Source organism: Durio zibethinus, chromosome 1 (genome assembly GCF_047325235.1).
Source record: "Durio zibethinus cultivar Kanyao isolate XHJ-2024 chromosome 1, ASM4732523v1, whole genome shotgun sequence".
Classification (NCBI taxonomy): Eukaryota; Viridiplantae; Streptophyta; class Magnoliopsida; order Malvales; family Malvaceae; genus Durio; species Durio zibethinus.
The window spans coordinates 5,978,862-5,998,086 of record NC_143162.1 but is presented as its reverse complement, the minus strand read 5'-3'; the positions used below and the strand labels follow the sequence as shown (position 1 = coordinate 5,998,086).

The 19,225-nt window shown below is 31.4% G+C and overlaps 2 protein-coding genes across 6 annotated transcripts; both read right to left on the bottom strand.

Annotated features, from left to right (window-relative positions):
• LOC111311884 (WRKY transcription factor 44-like) lies at nucleotides 1-4,862 on the bottom strand. 4 transcript variants are annotated; one of them, XM_022911702.2, is made up of 8 exons: nucleotides 4,278-4,862; nucleotides 3,710-3,832; nucleotides 3,142-3,531; nucleotides 2,500-2,958; nucleotides 2,286-2,417; nucleotides 1,323-2,050; nucleotides 1,033-1,191; nucleotides 1-576 (listed from the first exon to the last, which is right to left on the bottom strand). In XM_022911702.2, exons 4-8 carry the CDS (start codon nucleotides 2,716-2,718, stop codon nucleotides 390-392), a joined length of 1,425 nt encoding a protein of 474 aa, XP_022767437.2. In that variant the 5' UTR covers nucleotides 2,719-2,958; nucleotides 3,142-3,531; nucleotides 3,710-3,832; nucleotides 4,278-4,862; the 3' UTR covers nucleotides 1-389. The 4 variants fall into 4 exon arrangements, with proteins under 4 accessions (XP_022767437.2, XP_089617170.1, XP_022767438.2 ...); XM_089761044.1 differs by having other exon boundaries at nucleotides 2,500-3,531; XM_022911703.2 differs by lacking the exons at nucleotides 3,142-3,531; nucleotides 3,710-3,832.
• Nucleotides 4,863-9,368: 4,506 nt separating this feature from the next.
• On the bottom strand, nucleotides 9,369-15,401 carry LOC111311883 (two-component response regulator-like APRR7). Of its 2 annotated transcripts, none has more exons than XM_089761035.1 (10): nucleotides 15,274-15,401; nucleotides 15,108-15,177; nucleotides 14,046-14,406; nucleotides 13,269-13,430; nucleotides 13,013-13,146; nucleotides 12,549-12,710; nucleotides 11,659-11,842; nucleotides 11,054-11,507; nucleotides 10,112-10,940; nucleotides 9,369-9,775 (listed from the first exon to the last, which is right to left on the bottom strand). In XM_089761035.1, exons 3-10 carry the CDS (start codon nucleotides 14,392-14,394, stop codon nucleotides 9,656-9,658), a joined length of 2,394 nt encoding a protein of 797 aa, XP_089617161.1. In that variant the 5' UTR covers nucleotides 14,395-14,406; nucleotides 15,108-15,177; nucleotides 15,274-15,401; the 3' UTR covers nucleotides 9,369-9,655. The 2 variants fall into 2 exon arrangements, with proteins under 2 accessions (XP_089617161.1, XP_089617165.1); XM_089761039.1 differs by having other exon boundaries at nucleotides 15,325-15,401.
• Between the last annotated feature and the right edge of the window lie 3,824 nt (nucleotides 15,402-19,225).

Below are 19,225 nucleotides of genomic sequence, written 5' to 3'. Positions count from 1 at the left end.
AGTTAGAATTGATCACTTCAATAACAAAGACCTAAACCAGCCTGAAGTTGCAAGACCTCTAGAAAACTGAAACAAGGCAGTGCTGATGATATATCAAATATTAGATATACAAAGTTTTTACTTATTATATGATGGGGAAAATGATTAATTAAAAAAGAAAAGAAAAGAATGTAATGCTGAAGGCAGGCAGCATTAGAAGAAGACGAGGATCCATAATGTCCTCCATAAAAGTGAAAACTGCCTTCATCTAGCAGACTTATAGTAGCAGAAAGTCACATATTGTATGCTTCACAGTCACTTCAGGGCTTTGGTTCTGATGCCCTTGAGACCTGACACAGCCTTTATCAGACCAAATATCAAGTTGGATACTATACCTTCTTTCATTACTTTCATCGCTTGTCTTTACTAGCAGGTGAGTTAGAGTCTGGATCAGAGGCAACAGGATTTGTGTTCCTAAGTGGCATCTCATGGTTATGTTTACCTTCATACGTTGTAATGAAAGCTGTAGGATCATCTGATGCCCTTTCTACATGCTTGCGCACATTGCATTTTAGACTAGTGCATCTGTAGTAACTTCTGCGAGGCAGATTATCACGAGCAGTAAGAAAACAACCGTAAAAAATACATAATTAGCAATCAATGCTTATATATAGTACACATTTAAAGTATTATAGATGTTGCATCTATTATGTTAGCTGCAGATGATTGTAGCAGGCTCCACTTTTAACGGAGGTCAGTCCATCTTCAAAATTGAAAGATCAATAATGGTTTTCAGATATACACAGGTTCTTTTCATTATGGGCTATGAGGAGGTTGCGAATGCATTGTTCACATAAACAACCAACTGCATGCAAAAGTGATTACACTATACCAATGATAACATAATTCAAGCATCAATCAGAGTAAAAGAAGATCACTCAAAGTAGGAAGGACTAAAATTTTCAACAGAGGAATTTGAGACTGCCACATTAAGCCTAAAAGGAAGTACTATATATCAGCTCGATGTGCATTTTAAACAAGTTGAATTTCAACCTGGGATATGGATTTCCCTTCACCACCTTCCGCCCATATTTTCTCCATCGAAAGCCGTCTCCCATAATCTCAGAATCAGTAGAACTTTGCACTACAACACGAGGTTCTTGGATGCCTTCCCTTGAGGTGCCCACTTCACTGAATTGATTCTCACTTTTCCTAAAGGAAACAGATCACAAATTTAAAAAAAAAAAAGTTATTTCTTTGATATGCAATAATGTTTTCATTTCACTAGCACGGTGAAACCAATCTCTTCAAACAGTTTTGCTTGCCAAATCCCAATTTCTTACCTTCTTTTACTTCTAGGTTCATCATCTTCTCCCTCCTTGCTTCCTTCCTCACATTCCCCACTAAGACCAATGGAATTTTCAGTAGTTCCACCAGCATTAATAGCTCCAGCAGTAACGTGTTCATAAGGTAGCAGAGCTTTGCCTTGATACGATGGGGGAGCAGACAACCCGGCTTCATTCTGATTTTCAACTCTACCTTCAGAAAGTTCATTCCTTTCATTAGGATTATTACTCCACAATGAGATGTTGGTATCTTGACCAGTCGCATCAGAAGTAAATCCTAACCCTTGGGTCCCTAATGAATTTCGTTTGAGAGGCTGAGGCTTCGAATGGTTGTGTTCACCCTTGTAGACAATTTCAGCTATTTGACCATCAAATGATCTTTCAACTTTCTTTTTTACAGGACAATTCGGGTGCGTACACTTATAGTAGCTTCGTGGATACTCACTTCCTTTCACCTGCTTTTGTCCATATTTCCTCCAATTATAGCCATCAAAAGAAGGTCGATCACTATTTGCTATGGCAGGTACAATTTTTGGGTCCTCCTCCATGTTCTGAGATCCCACCTTTGAGGGTTCACTTGTCTGATCTGTTTCTGCATGTGATGAAGTATTCTGGTGAAGATTTGGAGTAACTTGGGTTCTGAAATTCTTTTTCTCTTGTTTTGTATATCGAGCTGGTATCTCTGTTGATTGCAGTGTTGGTTGATTGCTAGCACTGAAGTTTCCCTGCAAAAATTGCAACTCTAATATCAGCAGAAGGACGTTGGTAATGCAAATTTAACTCGTGTCATCCCCACGAGTATGGAATAAAAAACGAGCATCTGAGGGGACAAAACTGCGGAAAACAAATATATATATATATATATATATATATATATATATATATAGTATTGTTAAGACTTTGACTAGAAGTAGCAGTTTCTCTAGCGGATAAACTAACGCATAGAATTCTGCTACTGACCATGTTTGCCAATAGAGAAACAGTTGTCTTTGATACAAGCTTTGCCTGTGGTTTGTATACTACAGTAGGTTTGACATCTGATTTTAAAACCTTATCAGAGGAATTAGAAACACCTATTCCAGAGAGCTCTGCCTGAAATTGTCAGATGACAAAAATATGAGAGGCAGAAAGATCTTGAAATGAGAAAAGGTATTCAGATGAACTAAGAGAAAACCTGGGAAGAAATCATAGCAGATGGAGCACGATTCACCACTGGCTTGAACCTCACTGTCTTCGGTCTAATTGCAGGAACTGCATTTTCAGAACTGGCATTAGGGGGTGAGGCATTAATAGCTCCTGCAAGGAGCTCCGAGAAAGACTTAAAACTCGAACAAGTAGGCCTTGAAGCTACTGGCTTAGCTATGACTATCCTCTCTGCTTCTTTAACCTCCATTTCAATAAATATATGAAAGGCCAATTATATTTTACTGGAGCATAATGTGCCGGAAGGAAGACGTGTAAACCCAATTATACCACCTCCTTGATACTCAATTAAGCTAGATAGCAGTAGAAAATACTACTGTTCTTGAGAGGGAAAACTTGCTGAAGGAGGAATTGCAGAAGACGTTTTAGAAGTCATTCTCTGTCAGTGTCAGCTTCAGTTATGCACAGCTCAAAATCAACCTATTCAGACCTGCATGCACCAGGATTATATAAGTAACATGTCTAAACAGAAGATTAAATTGACAAGAGTTACATGCATAGGAGGAGAGATAAGCAGTAAGCAGTCCTGAAAATGTTCCCTGTAATAAAAGATGTTGAGCTCTTACAACTTCAGATGCAACAGAATTGTTATCTCAAAGTCTCAACAACATACCAAACTACACAGCACAACCATGAATCATTTGCTGGATCCACTTTTCATGTACAAATGCAGCTGTTTTCAATACCTCAGATGAGCTTAATTTAGAATGCCATTAACCTTTAACTTGTCCAAAGCCACTGTTGCAGAACACCTCAGCCGTAAAACTATGACACTGGCAAAAGTTCATACCACACTGGTAACATGAATTTTCATTTTAAAGGCATGCCAAATGAATAAATTGGATAAAACAGAACGTATCTTGCTTTCTGGAAAGTCTCTAAAGCTCCACTCATACTTGAATGTAGTTGAATAATTGAACCAACTTTTGCTGACAGAAAACACTTTTCCTGTTCAACCTTCAAAGTAGCTACAAGCCAACAGCATTTTGAAGCCATATTTTCACTAAGAAAGTAAAATTGTGAGATGAAATATACTGTAACTTCCCAATTTTGTTCATTTTATAAAACAATTACTAGTTGTTTCCCAGATTTCCTCTCCTGCAGCATGTACAATGAAGCTCAAACATTTTCTGTGCTGCTGGAAAATAACAATAACACAATCACAATCGCTTCACCCTTACCTTAGTACTATTCAGAAGATGACTCTTTTGCTATTTAATAGTGTCTTCCTCAGTGGTCATGGACAGCCTAGATTTCAGGATTCCCGAATAAAATGCAGGCCAGAACCCAGAAAATTACTGACCCTAAATCAAGATAAAGCTTTTCTTTATTTTCATCATTACCAAAGATCAAGATAAAGCTTCCTTCCAACCTACAGTAACTACGATAAAACACCTCAATCTTTATATCCAAGAGACTCCGGTCTTCAATTCATCAAATAAACAAACTTGTGAACTCATATGTTTTTCTAGAAAAACCAAACTATCCCATATAGCACCATGAAGAAGAAGAAAGAAAAGAAAAAAAAAAAAGCTAGTTTTAACAGCATTTGAGAATTATACTTTGTCACAGTAATCAGAAAAAAAAAAAGTCCACCTTTACGAAGAACACCTAAACCCCAAAATAAATTTTTTTACAAAAAAATGAAGAAATCTAAGTTCCAACTGATAACATGAAAGTAAAAGGTAGATAAACACAAATAATAATAATAATAAAAAAAAAATAGAGCTTAAGGAAATGAGAACTGACCAGAATGGCAGATAAGTAACAAAGTGACAACTTGTTTTTGCATCCATGAAATCTCATTGTGTTCTGTCTTTTTAGCTCAGTCTGGATGACAGACCAAGGAAATTTAAAGAGAAAAACAAAACAACATAATTTGCTTTTGTGAATTATGACCTCGGAAACTTCTAGCAGAAACAAAAAATGTCAGTATACATAAAAGGAAACGTGACTGAAATCCTGAAACACAAAGAACTTGGCCTCGAATAAGGAGAAACCTTCACCAGTTAACAGAGGAAATACCAGGCTTATGTTCACTGGATACATATTTCCATTCATGAAACGATAGTTTTTGTCTGTTCTTTGAACTTATTAAAACAAAAACAGCTTCAGAAACCAAAACAAAAGGGTTTAAGCTGAACTGGTTTTCTTTGAGTAACACATTTATTTTACGGCAAGGCAAAAAGATTAGATTTTCAACGTCTGCTCAGTGTCTGAAACTAGAAAAATGAGGAAGTTCACAATTTTTTGATAAGTTAAAAAATTGAAAAAAAAGAGCAAAAAGAAAGAAAAAGAAAAGGTTGCTGAGGTTAAAAGGAGAAAAAAAGGCTTGAAATGAAATCCCACTAAAGTGTTTTTTATTTTTGTTTTATTAAGTTTATTTTAATATTAATTTTTTTTAAATTTGGTATATGTATTGTATTTGAATCAGAAACTGTGATTGGTGGATTACAGCGGGAGAGAGAGAGAGTGATGCTGCAGCCAACTAACTGTCTCTCTCCATGCCTCTGTTGACTCTCTGTTGCCAGTCCCTTTCCTTGCTTCCTGCATCAAAATGGAAACTCTGATCCCACCGTCCCCATCACCGCGCGTTGAATACAACGACTCTACCGCCTCTTTCTGTCTTTCTTCTAAAAGACTCTTTTACTCATGGTTTTATTATGAGACGAAAGAGTTTACAAGGGCAAAAGAGTCTTTCCATATGACTATTTTTTAAGAGGAAAGGCCTGCATATAATTTAAACCGTTGGGGAGGATAGAAAACTGGTTCCAAATTCCAATGTGTCTGGTTGAGGAATCAAATGATTCAAATATGTTGAGTTATTGATTTCAAGCACAAAATTTTTTCAAAACTCCGATTGGCAACATTAGTCAAGGAAGTTGGCCAAAAAAAATCCATTAAAGGAAAGGAAAAGATATATTAATAATTGTAACATTGTTGATATATCAAAAGAAAATCCTATGGTCTCCTTCGATGATACCTATTACTACAATTAAAAGGGTTAATATCATTTTAATATCAAATAACCATCAAAACAGGTTAGCAAATCAATTTGTCATTCTTGTTATGGTTAAAAACAAAAGACATACACATTTTCATTTACTCATGAATTTTGGTGTTCAACATAATCCATAATATGACAATACTCATATAGAAGGTTTTTCCATGGTGAGCATTTAGACAACAAATTCCCACTAAATTATTAAACAATTAAAAGGGGATGTCTAAATCAAGATTTGGTCAAGCAAAAAAAAAAAAAAAAAGAAGAAAATGCAAGAGTTAATGGAACCTGATTTCAAGAGTTTGATTCAATAAAGACTTTCGAGATTCTACATTGTTGTTTTAAAGGCGGCATTCGAATTTTAATACAAATATATATAATATAAAGGTTTTGCCTTGATCGAAGGGCTCGATATTAAATATTAATTAGGGTTACCTAACAACTTGTCATTATTGTATTATTTTCTAACTCAAAGATTAAAAATAGGTTACATACAAAGAATGAAAAAATATGAATAAGAGTAAGCTGTCAAGAACAAAGGCAAACATCATATATATATATATAAATATATATATATAATATTATATTTGAAATGGTTAGATATTAAATTTTACGTAAACAAAAAATAAATGATTGATTTGAGAATATATATATATTTTTTACAAACTCAAAATTTGATTCAATTAATTTATAAAATCACATATAATTTAATTAGTTTTTTAATTCTTGATTACGATCACTTTCATATAAAAAATATTTTTATCTATCTATGCTTAGAAATGGATGGAAATTTGGTCCCAACTTCAAATCATGAAAACCAATCAATGAAAGGACTAAGAATCCAAACATGGATTTTTTCTTAAAAAATGTAACTTAATTTTTAATAAAAAAATTAAAAATATTATGGGTTGAGTTCATCTTATCACACTGATAAGAGTTAAGATGTTTTTGAATATAATAATTAAAATTTACTTAATTACTAAAACTATATATATGGAAATACTCCGTTGATTAATGAAAATCAAAGTTGGAAATTAATTAAATTTGAGAATTAGTTGTGGTTTTGGTTTGGAATGTTAGTTGGGAGGAACATGACAAGAGACGTGTGGAAGTCCAACTTTCAAACTGAAATTCTAGGTCGTGACTGGTAGTTGTGTTCTGTTATGTGTCACGTGCCAAAAATTATCTCTACCCTTTATTTTACCAATTTTTTCCATTAATTTGGTTCTTTCATTTGCTAATTTCAAAAACTTCTTTGTGACTCTCTTTATCTCATTTTCTTTATCCATCTTTTTTTTTTAATATTCTAAAATTATGTCTTATTTTTTAAAACATCTAAAACTCTTTTTTTATATATATTTTAAAATTATTCTTATGAACATTAAAAATCACGAAATTTTAATTTTATAAAAAAAATTTTAAATTTTAAAATGCTTAACTTTTAATTATAATGAATAGAAATTAATTATTTAACAATTTTACTATAAAAAAATAATTTATTGTGATGGATTGCTCAAGTCAAGTTTTAACATTTGACATTTTACTCATATCAAGATAAAATTTTTTGTTTGTTTGATCTAAATCAAAACCAAAAATATTTAACGAAAACCAATTATAATCAATTCTTTGTCATTGTTTTCTATAACTCTAACCTTGTTTATGAATGTGGCGATTTATAAATTCATAAATCCATTTGAGCACAATTACTCATAATATAAAAGAAGATAACAAAATATAGAAAAACGAAAACAACAAGAACTTTTTGTGCTTTGTATAATACTAGTTGTTAATGAAAAGTCAAATTGTTTGGGTTAAAGTAAATTCTTCCATACTTCCTTAGATTCAAATATTAAAAAAAAAAAAAAATCAAAACCGGACAATATTCAATGCAGAGTCAAGTGCTTTTTTTTTTTTTTATAAGTGAATTAATTCCCTCTTGGTGTGATTAGGGTTTTGGTTCTGGTCGAGAGCTGTAAAGAGGTAGGGGGGTAGTTCGTGCTACGGCGATGGGCCACTGAAAGGTGAATCGATGGCGACCAAGACCACAGTCACAAGTTAAGAATAATCTTGTTCCTTTGAGGAAAGAGATAACAACAACAAAACAACCTTTGTTTAAATGCAACCACCAACACTGAAAAAGGTGTTTCTATCAATAAAACCCTCTAGCTCCCCTTTCCTTTTCTTCCTTGAATAATCAAGTTCCAACCTCAGAAATTTACTTGTTTTTCTACCTCCATTCCAACCCCCAACAACGCAAGAATATGAAATTTACTACTACATTGAATTGTCTTCTGCTGGGTACTGCTCATTGCTGAGTAACTAAGATTGACGTACCTTAATAGTAACATTACTAGAAAGAGTGATTGCTTTTGGAATATTATAAACTAATCATTCATGAATTCAAATGAAAAAAGAAAAAGAAAAGGCAATACAGTATTAAATTTTCATAATTCCATCAAGGGTCAAAACAATTTCAAACAATTAATTAATAGTATTAAAATTTTAATTTAGTGCAGTTTGTCAGAATATATAAAAGTTTCAAAATATATTAATTCTTAAAATATATCCCTTTTGTTGGGACAATTGTGAATTTGACACTGGAATTCAAGTTGGCTGCCCCACTGTTTGGATTCAAAGAAGGAAAATTAACCGATCCTTTTCTTTCTGCATTTATTGATGCTTCATTTGAATTGTTTTTCTCGTTTTATAATAATTCATACGACATTTGTTTTATTGTGAGAATCCATTTTCACCGGTAATCCAAGATGAGGCACGAGCATTTACTTTTCGTCCCTAATGTTTAGAGCTTACGTGTACAATATCCATAAATATGAGATTAGGTGTACGCTGAGCAAATTAATTTGTTTGGTGGAATTCATGTTTACTGTACTCAACTGCACCTACCCATCTTTATATTTAGCTTTCTATTTAGTATTTCTTTTTTTTTTCTTTCTAAAATGTGCCTTGGTTTAACTTATTTGTTTTTTTGAGAATTTGTTTAACTATTTCTTGGTAAATGACTTGTAAAATTAATGTTATTTGAATATCCTAAAAACAGTTGTTAGGTTGATTTTTTTGGAGAAAGAAAATGCTAATGAGTGATCAAGAGTCAAGTAAGATAAAAAAAAAAAGCTTATTTGAACCTAGTTTTGTGTATATGAAACAAACCTTTTGAAAGTAAAACATAAGATCAGCTTTATCATTTCCTGCTATCCATTAGCTTTACTTAATAAGACAGTAGTATATTTGTTTTTCTTATTCCTTTGTTCCTGACCTCATCCAACTTGTAAAGATTTTTTAGGAAGTTACAATTTAGGAATAGAAAAAAAATTTAAAGTATTGAAATTTAAATTTTAAATTTATTAAATATCATCTTTTAAAAATTATTATATGAATATAAAACTTTGAAAAGTAAAATAATCATAAATAAATTTTCTTTAATCAGCATTCAAGAGTCAAGACCTAGTCATGCTCCCTTCAAATCTAAGTAAATAATAACTCAATGAATGTCATAAATGTTTTCTTTTGTTGAAAGATAAATTTAAAGGGCATTTAAACTTGCAGGTGATTTCAATTTCAGTAGGTAATGCTCATCCTGACCTTCAAAGGAAGCAACTGAGAATAAGAAAGTTGATATTGCAAAAATACACTGGGCTCAATTTCTTTTGGGCTTATCCAATGTTCACTTCTCTATCCAAAATCTTCATGCAGATTGCTAGGTCAATGTCTTCAAATACCAATTAAACCATAGCCAAGTAATTCAATTCCAACGATACTTTTCATAATCAAATCTCAGTTAAGAAACTTCAGAAACTAACCAATAAAACATTATCAAATGTTCGCAAAGCACACTCTATTGTTCAATGATGTTCATGAATCCAGCACAAAAAACCGAAAGGGTCTTATTTTAGAAGTCTTCCATCTTCTCGAGTTCCCCTAATGCACAAGTTAAATCCACAACATTCAAATTAAAAAGAAAGGTCTACAGCAATAAAATACTGTTCAAGTCAACATTCTAAAATAATCCACACGAAGGTCTTCTCATTATGAGTGTAACCAAATCTTGTTGCAGTATCAGCAAGAGGATTTAATTTGATATCTCTTCTTCTGTTTATGTTCTTGTTCATTTGTCGCATGAATTGCCTTCAGATGCTGGGTCGTTGTTGTTCACTGTTTGTCGCACGAATTGACCTCTTATGCGAGGACGTTGCTCTGCTAGTTGTTTCCTGCTTTGGTACCGAACCTGGAAAAAGCCGAAATATTAAGAAAAAGTTTCAGTCTCTGACATAATGAGCTCCAAGTGTTTAAAAAAGTTAAAATGTAGCATTCTACTATTGGTATTCCAAAAACTAATGAGCGTATGTTTTCTCAATACAAGGGAAGTAACCAGTTCATGTATTGGTAGGAAGATATCTGAGTGAGATAGAAGCAAAAATAGTTTGTCCTAGTCAAAATGGAAACAAAATCTTCCGTGTGTACAAAATTCTTATGCATGTAATATACGCATGTCTGAAATAAATGGCATAGCTTGAAGATTTTGACTATCTCGCATATTATTAAACAGCTCAATGTTTGTTACCTTTTTCCGGAAGCATCTTTCCTTCCTCTTCTGACGAAATTTGGTCAATGCGGCTTCCCTATGAGCAAACTTGCTCTGGTCTGCCTTGCTTCCACTTCCACTCGCACTCCCACTTGCATCACCACTTCCACTTTTCCCAGCTATTCCATTGTCACTCTCTATGTTTTTCCCTACAGTATTGACTCCAGTGCTACTTCCATTAGGTCCATTTGGTCCATTGCTTCCATGGTTACTACCTGAGGCACTTCCATTGAGACTGTAGTTGCCAGCATTTCCTTCAAGAGGCCCACCCAACACATTGGACGACCCACAACGAGGAGCATCTGCAGCCGTATTTTTCAAAGATAAATCATCATGTTCAGGTGGCTGCTGCTGCTGCTGTTGCATACCCTTAGCAAGATGGTAATGTTGATCATAACGGTGTGGAGGCTGTAGCATTTGGAGTTCTTGGTGAGTACCTCTAGGTTGAGCCAGTCCTGCTGTAGTAATTACATCATCAGACTTGTCTAATACAACTTTCTGAGTAGCACTTAAAAGATCATTTTTCATAGGCCGGAAAGTAGAGGGTGGGTGTGAAGATCTGACAGTGGATGATGCAGCTGACTTATTCTTCAAAACTGATGCCTTGGCAAAAGCATTATTAGTTGTGGAGCCCATATCAATGTTATTGCTGCCAACATTTAAGCATTGATTGGGAAGGTCATTAACCAAATGAGATTGAGTATCACATAATGATCCTTTTCTTGTCAGTTCTAAATTATTATCAAGTGCAGACGAGCTTCCAATGTTGACAGTGGGAACCTTATTTGCAGTTGACGCGGTATTATACCTGCAGGCAATACACATCATGGTCAAAACTAATCAGAATTCAACAAATCTTTAAAGAATACTTTTCAATGATTAAATAGTTGATGTTCCTATGCATTAATCCCTCCTTTATACCTTGAGAAGGCTGAAGAGTCTGAACGTCTCAAAACATTCCGCTCATCCCTAACTACAGTCCCATCATCTTTAACTCCTCGAAATCTCTTCAACCCAAGTTGAGTAGATGGTAGTTCTTTAGGATCGTTGATGGTTTTATCATTATTGCTATCTGATATCTTGGAAAGCCTGTTTGAAGCCTCATACTCTGCAGTTTCCTTGTTAAGATCAGTAGTCTTAAAGGTGATGCTCATTTGCTTAGCAGCTACAGACTTTAGTTTGCTGGATTGGCCTTCACTATTGAGGTCCAGCTGCGTTTTATCAATCAGTGCATTTAATTTACCGGAGCTCATCTCAAGCAGGTTAGTTTGTTTCGTTCCAACTGTTTTGATTGGGACCTCAACCCAGCGCTCTAGTTGTAAATCTACATTTCTAGGCATTCCTATATCCAGGTCTTTACCCATTGCAACATTGTCTGCAATAGAAAGGATAAAAAAAATTAAGAGAAAAAAAAGAGAGACTGCAGTTTACCATTGAAGGAAAGAAAAGTAAAAAGGAACTAAAAGATGAAAGATGTTGACCAGCATGATATACATCAAGCTATAAATTTAAAAATTCACGTTTACCAAGCTGTTCATCTCCTTCTTGGCACCCCCTTGCTGCAGTAACTGGCACCCATTTGTTCCCAGATACTTCTGCATTTGAATGAATAACTTGGGCACACGTACTATCAGGGCACTCAACAAATTGATCCCAGGGTGAGACTGGACAGGGGCTGTCAACTTCAACTGCTTGTTTTGTCCAAGAACTCTACAAAAAGAGAATGCAATGATAGTTTTCCTATACATATATGAACAGGTTTCTAACAACTTCTGTAAACTTTTGATCCAAGGTTTGAGAGCAATTCAATTCAGCCATTAAGTATGAGGTCATTAGAGGTAAAATCCCAAATACCACAAGGTTTGACGTGATCAGGAAGGATGGTGCATCAGTAGGGAATATAGCCCTAAATTTGGCATGCATAAAATAGATTCACGCAGACTACCATAATATTTTTGGACTAAGGCTCAGTTGAAATTGAGAAAAATAATGAAGATATGCAAGTTTTAAATGGATTTCAAGGTTGCATTTTGTCACTAAATCTTGATTAGTGGAACGACCCATATAACAATTCTGTTATGCATGGGTCAGCTTAAGTTGTTACCAAACAATCAATAATGCTGTTGGAGATCAGAACCTACTTGTCTTCTCTTCATATGAACAACCCTTTTAAGCACTGGTAAGAGCTACTCAAATATTTTGATCACACACTAAACAGTTCTCTTTTCTTGAGAATATCTTTAAATATTATAAATTAATGCATACAGAGGAAAAAAAAAAAACTAACCTCACTGCACTATGGTCTATGACATGAATCAATGCAAGAGTAGTAGCTCAAACGGAATCCTTCTGCACTTTAAGGCCTAAACTTCACTACTAGAGATCAACCTTAAATAAAAGGACAAATTTATAATACCTGAGTGCCACTCCCATCATCACTACCATCCCCAACATTTAGACCGATGCTCCCATTATTGTCCTCATCATTGCTGCCAGTGTTGTTGTCAGACTTCTCAACACTTTTTGATTTCACAGATTTTTGAGTTTGTGTTCCGCTCTCACTTCCACTACCACTAGACTGAGAAAGCAGAAAACTAATCATTTGGCAAAAAAAACTATGAAAACATAAAATGTAATCCAATTCTCTCTCTCTCTCTCTTTGCTTTTGTTTTTCCTTTGGATATGTATGGATGAAGTAAAATGCCACGATAACAAAGTTGTATAAGTAGAAGTTCTCCTAATCAATACCAGTCCTATAACATTACCTTCCCCATACAATTGGAAAATAAACTAGAGTATGCTTTTAGTTTCAAATATTTTTTCTATTTTCTTGAAAATGAAGCAGGAATCTAATTATGAAGTAGGAAGTTAACAACTCACACTATGGCATCTCCTCCAAACATGCTGCCAAAGGTTTTTAAGCTCATTCTTTCGAATAGGTTTCACTAAAAAGTCAACCGCACCTTTTGACAAACACTTAAAGACTAGACCCATTGAATCCTGAGATGACATCACTGCATGCAGATCTCATAAAAAAATATTAGTTAAAAGTATCTTTTTGAAAGCTCAAAGTGAACGCAAGAATAAAAATGGCTTGAACAATAAACAAAAAAGCAGAAGAGACTGGAGAACTTACTGATCACAGGAATGTTTTTACGTGATTTGTGGCTCATAATCTTGTTCAAAAGAACCATGCCAGATAAGGACGGCATACCCACCTCAGCCAATACAAGATCAATATGAATGGTCAAATCTTCTAGCATCTTCCATGCTTGCAAATTATTTGCAGCTTCAATAACTAGGAATATGAGTGAGTGTTTCAGTTAACATAGGCTACATAAGCCCCTATATTTCACCAAGTAATTGATAAGTTGAGCATTCTAGATGGAAGAGCATGTCCCAAACAGGAGTAAATATATCTCTTATAAAAAGAAAAGAAGAGGAGAAGAATCAAACATGAAATAACTGATAAGAGTAAATAGGTATCATAAAATTTCATCATTAAAACCTCACCAAATATCAAGTATATTGATGCTATGAAAAGACAAGATGCAAAATACAATAAGACAATTTCTGGCTGGAAGAACTACTGCAAGCTGGACTAGGCTTAACTTAATTTGGCTCTCAACAGGCAAAAAATAGCAAATATTTTCAGTTCTTGTAATTGGAGAGGCTAATTATCAAATCGATCTAGTTGAGAAATCAGCTCCCCTTCTGTGTGGCATGAAATTTTTTAAGGTTGTAGGTATGAGAAATTTAATAATTATAGAATCATCTAGAATAACCTCCAAACCTTGATAATTCCAAGATAATAAATTCTGAGGCACAAATCTACAATTTTGCATCCCTTCAGCCAAAAAAGAGGAGAGCAAAATTGTTGTCTTGAAATCTTAGAAAGACTTGAGTCACTAACCTTCATAACAGCAATTGCGCAGAAGTGCAGTGACAACATGACGAGTAGAATCATCATTTTCTACAAGCAGAACCTTAACTGTTCTTACATGTAGAAACCTCTCCCAACAACACATTGCATTTTGAGGTTGTTGCTGTGAGATTTGCAGCACAGCAGGGGCCTGAACAGCCCCAACATGATCATCTTTTACATTTTGTGCAATCTTGTTAACTTTGCTAACTTTCAGATCATCCCCTTCCAGCATCACATGTTCCTCAGCCACAAGTCCATTTGTCATTCTCTTGTTACCATCATATAGCCGATGATTTAGTTCTTCTAACCCTCTGTCACTATCGCTATCAACTCTCATGTAGACACTTCCCTGTAAATCAGATTAGAAAAGACTGATAAGAATAAGAATGGTCCAACATTAGAACAGTGAAAATCCTTCCTCAATTCACAAAATAAATAGTATACATAGCTTCGTATTCTAGAAGCAAAACCTTTGCTAATAGAGATAGATCAGCCTAAAACACAAGCAAATCATTAACGAGATCCATAACTAAAAGTTAAACAAATCACCATGACAAATATATATCTCACTTTGAATCTTCGGTAACCAACTCCATACTCCCTAAGCAGCTTTCACCATGTAAAAAAACAGAGCATCGTATCAAAATAATCCACCAAAATCTAACCATTAACTTCAATCAACTAAGTATTGCTCCCGGATATTTCCCTCATTTTAGGGAACAAATTCACGTGCTAGAAACAAGATTAATTTTATACATAAACATTTAACCGCAAGTTAATTTCAAATTAGAAAAATTAAATAAAATTTAAAGACTTGGCCAAAACCCTAATATCAAGCACCTAAAAATCTGCTCCTAAAGTTAAAGCAAAGCTTTTCTACAACTAACCAAAACCTAATCAAAAGATCTATAAGTAAACTACCAAATAGAAAATTTTGAATATTCTACAGCATCATTTCTTAGCTCTTAAAAAATGAAATCTACGGCGAAAAAGTAACGGAGTTCAATAAAAGAAAATTATTCCATTCTCATATAAAACTAAAGAACTTACAGGTGCTAGAAATGCAGATAATCCTCGCCAAAGCTTCAACTAGCCACCTTTATTGAGCTCCATCGAAAACCTATTTGAATTTAAAAATAACATTGTGCAAAAATTAAGGAAAAAATTTAATATCAAAGCGTAATTTTACATTAAAATGAGAAATTTCAGTTATTACCAAAGAAATTTTCCTCAATTAATTGCAGATTAAATATTTACTTTTAATTACCAAAAAATATTAATTACTTAAAATAAATTAACTGCATGAGAAAAACAGTGACTCGGAAGGGACCGAAATCGCCGACCTTTTCTTTAGGAGTCGGGAGAGGGGAGAAGATATTGAGAGGAGTCCAAGATGCTGACGTGGAAAAAATGGAGGTGTGGAACGTTCCAGGAATTCCACGTAGAATGGGGAATATTTCCACATGGCTAAATATTTGGGGGCCTATGGGATTGCTGAGCTGGACAAAATCAAAAGCCGGGAGTTCGAGTGTCTCTATAGCATCTCTAAAGATCTTGGTCATATCGTGGCGACACGTGGCATGTCAAGAGCTGGGGAATACTGAGATTGGGCGTTACGTCGTTTTCACTGGCGTCAAAGTAGGCTTTGCTCATATCAAATTTCAAACGATCCCGTTGGTTTATAGTTTAAGGCGGTCGTGACTGCGTTAAGTTGTTGGCCGAAATTACTAGAATAGCCTTGATAGTACAAAATGACAACATTACCGCAACTTGGCTTGGATTAAAATATGGGAAAATATCTAGGTGAGTGTTTGATACGGTGCTAGTTGTTAGGTCAAATTATGATAGTACTTTATGTATTTTAATAAAATTTAAGATTTATTTTTTTTATTATAATTTATAGAAATATAATTTTTATAATATTTTAATTTACTAATTTTAATTTAATCATTAATTTTGTCATATTTTTATGTTTAAAGTACTATTTTGATTATTTACTTAATACCATAAATATTGACTTTATTAACATATTATGGAATTCTAACATAGTAACATTGATGAATGAAATTAATAGTCAAATTATACAAATTATCTTTATACTCACACACAATTTAAATTTCAATCCCTTCAATATAATTTATAAAAAACGCATCCTTGTAAAAGTTGAATTTTAATAATATTAGTCTAACTACTAACACAATCAATTATTTTTTGTTGACTATACTAATACGATTGTTTTCTTTTTAGAAATTCATCTAAAAATTAAAAAATATCTTAACTTTTTAAATTCAAAAAATAAAAAATCCCAAAAAACATAAAATTTTGATTTTTAGTCTTTTTTTGAATTTTTAAAAATATTAAATTAAAATTTGTTCAAATATTTTAATTTAAAAAAAATCATATTTAGAATTTTTCTAATTTTAAAAATGTTAATTTTATTTTTTAAATATCTTATTTTTTAAAAAATAAAAATGTTTGACTTTTTGTAAGAAAATTGATTAAATTTTTAAAAAATAATTTTCAATTTTTAAAATTTTTTAATTTTTTACCAATATTTTATTTAAAAATATATTATTTTTTAATAAAATTAGAATTTTATAAAATTAAATATTTGTAATTCTTTTGGAAATTTTTATTTTCCTAATATTAAATTTAATATTTTAAAATTAAAGTATTAGAAAAAAAAATTAAATGTAATCTTTTAAAAACTATTTTTAAAAAAATTAAAATTTTATTTTTAAATAATAAAATAAATATTATTTTTTAAAAAATTAAAATATTGGGAAATATTAAATTTAATGTTTTTTATAAATGAAGAAAAATTCTAAATAATTCATAAATTTGAATGTTTTAATTAAATCCTTATTTTTCAAAAATAATTATGAAATATTATTTTTTAAAAAATTAAAATACTGAAAAAAATTAACTTAATGTTTTTAAAAAAATAAAAAAAACTAAAATCGGTTTTTTTTTTTTTTACTTTTGTCTTTTTCAATTTTTCAAACAATTTTCTTTTCAATTTTTTTAGATGGTTTAATTTTCAAATATTTTTTTTAAAAAAATAATTGTTCCGTAAGCAAAGTTAACGAGGTGTAATTGATCGTATTAATAATTAGATTAACATTATTAAATTGAACTTGTACAAGAATGTAATTTTTATAAATTATATTAAAAAAGTAAAATTTTAAATTTTTTATAAGTATGAAGATTATTTACATAATTTAACAATTAATTTTATTTAGTCATATTGTCATGTTAGCAAAGTTAATACCACATTAATATAGTTAATGTGTGTCGCCAAAGTAAATATACATCATCAAATCAACGGTTACGTCAATATTTTTAACAATAAAAATTAGATAGGCTTAATGATTAAACTAAAATTGTTAAACCAAAATAATATTATGATTACATTTTTATAAATTATAATAGAGAAACTAAATCTCAAATTTAATTAAAGTATATGAACCATTGTCATAATTTAACTTAGTTGTTACACGAAATTAAAAATCTCTTGGATTTCGAAAATGACAATAAACTTGTTTTTGTTAAAATGACAAGATTACCTTTTTTTTTTTCTTTTCAAGAAATAAAAAAAATACGGTTACATGAAGCGAACAAGCAAATCAATTATTTTCTTTTTTCTTCTAGTCTTACACAATAAATCTCGACCTTTTTAATTCTAACTAGTATTTATCCTTGCACAATGTTATAAGATAACTGTTTTTATTTTTTTAAAATACATTGTTTGGTGTTTTTTTTTTAAATTGTTGAATTCAGATATAAGTTTTTCGTCTACAAAAAAATATAGATGTGATTTTTATAATTTTATAATTATTTTTATTTTAAGTTATTTTATTTTCATTAAAAGTTAAAATAGTCATTGTATAATATTGGACAAATGTCAAAATATAACCTCTTGGGAAATTTTTTAATATATGTTTTAATTTCTTTATTATTTACATTTTAAAATATTTTATTTTGATTAAAGGATAAAATAATCATTTTATAATGTTAAAATAGATAAAATGATTATTTTACAATGCTGTGTCGCAATATAATACTTTTAGGTATTATTGTTTTCGTATTTTTTTAATTTTTTAATTTCTATTTTAAGTTATTTTATTTTAATTAAAGAGAACATTGAAAATTTTATAATGTTAAAAAAAATCAAATGATCATTTTATAATATCAAATAGGTGTCAAAATGTCACACCTTTGAAAATTCTTTTAGCATATTTTAAATTTTTTATTATTAACATTTTAAGTTATTTTATCTGTACAATATAATAAAACTATCCTTCAACGGATAGTTTTTACACTTGTCCAAATATTTAATTATCATTTTATCCTTCTAATATTATAACATTACTATTTTACCCTTTAGTTAAAATAATAAATTAAAATATCTATAACTCGATATTAAAAGAATCTCCAAAGGATTAGAGAGTAACACTTGTTAAGCATCGTAAAATGATTATTTTACCCTTTTTAATGTTATAAACAGACTATTTTATCCTTTAATCAATAATATAATTAAAATATTAAAAATGAAAAATTAAAAATATATTAAAAGAATTTCCAACATAATTATATTTTGAACAAAAGTAAACATAATTAAAATTAATATATATTTATATATATTTATATATATATATATATATAAACAACTCAAATACAACAAACAGAAAGACAGGTTCCTGTTCCTTTAAATTGTAGTCACATCCATAAATATAAAGGATTAAAAACTTCTTCCTTGGTTCCAAATCTCATAGTGATTGATAACAAATAAAGATTTGAAGTTAAATTTCGACTAATAATTAAAGGTCATTGAGGAAAAAAAGGGGACCCATAACATGTTGTTAGAACATGGAGCATGAGGCCTTTACGAAGTGTATGGCGCACGCCATGTGATGCTGATGCCACAACATGTGCATGCCTAAATTTAATCAAATGATCACACATGTGAAAGGTCATATTAAGCAAAAGAATAAAATAAAGACAAATTTAATAAAAAAATTTCTCACATTTTTAACACCCATCCAAATGCCTTATCAATTTCTGGGTCATCTTTTATTCTTAAAAAAAATTCATCTATATAGATGAAATTTCCTCTAGCATTCAAACAAATGTTTACTAAGCAAAACTGATAATCCAGAAATCAATAA

What these genes read in the sequence shown, in the direction of transcription:
- LOC111311884 (XM_089761044.1), bottom strand. Translation starts at nt 2,718, where the DNA reads ATGGAGGTTAAAGAAGCAGAGAGGATAGTCATAGCTAAGCCAGTAGCT. An exon ending in CTGCTATGATTTCTTCCCAG is followed by an intron (nt 2,418 to 2,499) that starts GTTTTCTCTTAG and finishes TGACAATTTCAG; the next exon opens with GCAGAGCTCTCTGGAATAGG. An exon ending in TTTCTCTATTGGCAAACATG is followed by an intron (nt 2,051 to 2,285) that starts GTCAGTAGCAGA and finishes CAATTTTTGCAG; the next exon opens with GGAAACTTCAGTGCTAGCAA.
- LOC111311883 (XM_089761035.1), bottom strand. Translation starts at nt 14,394, where the DNA reads ATGAGAGTTGATAGCGATAGTGACAGAGGGTTAGAAGAACTAAATCAT. An exon ending in AGAAGGAGATGAACAGCTTG is followed by an intron (nt 11,508 to 11,658) that starts GTAAACGTGAAT and finishes TTTCTATTGCAG; the next exon opens with ACAATGTTGCAATGGGTAAA. An exon ending in AAAGATGCTTCCGGAAAAAG is followed by an intron (nt 9,776 to 10,111) that starts GTAACAAACATT and finishes GGCTTTTTCCAG; the next exon opens with GTTCGGTACCAAAGCAGGAA.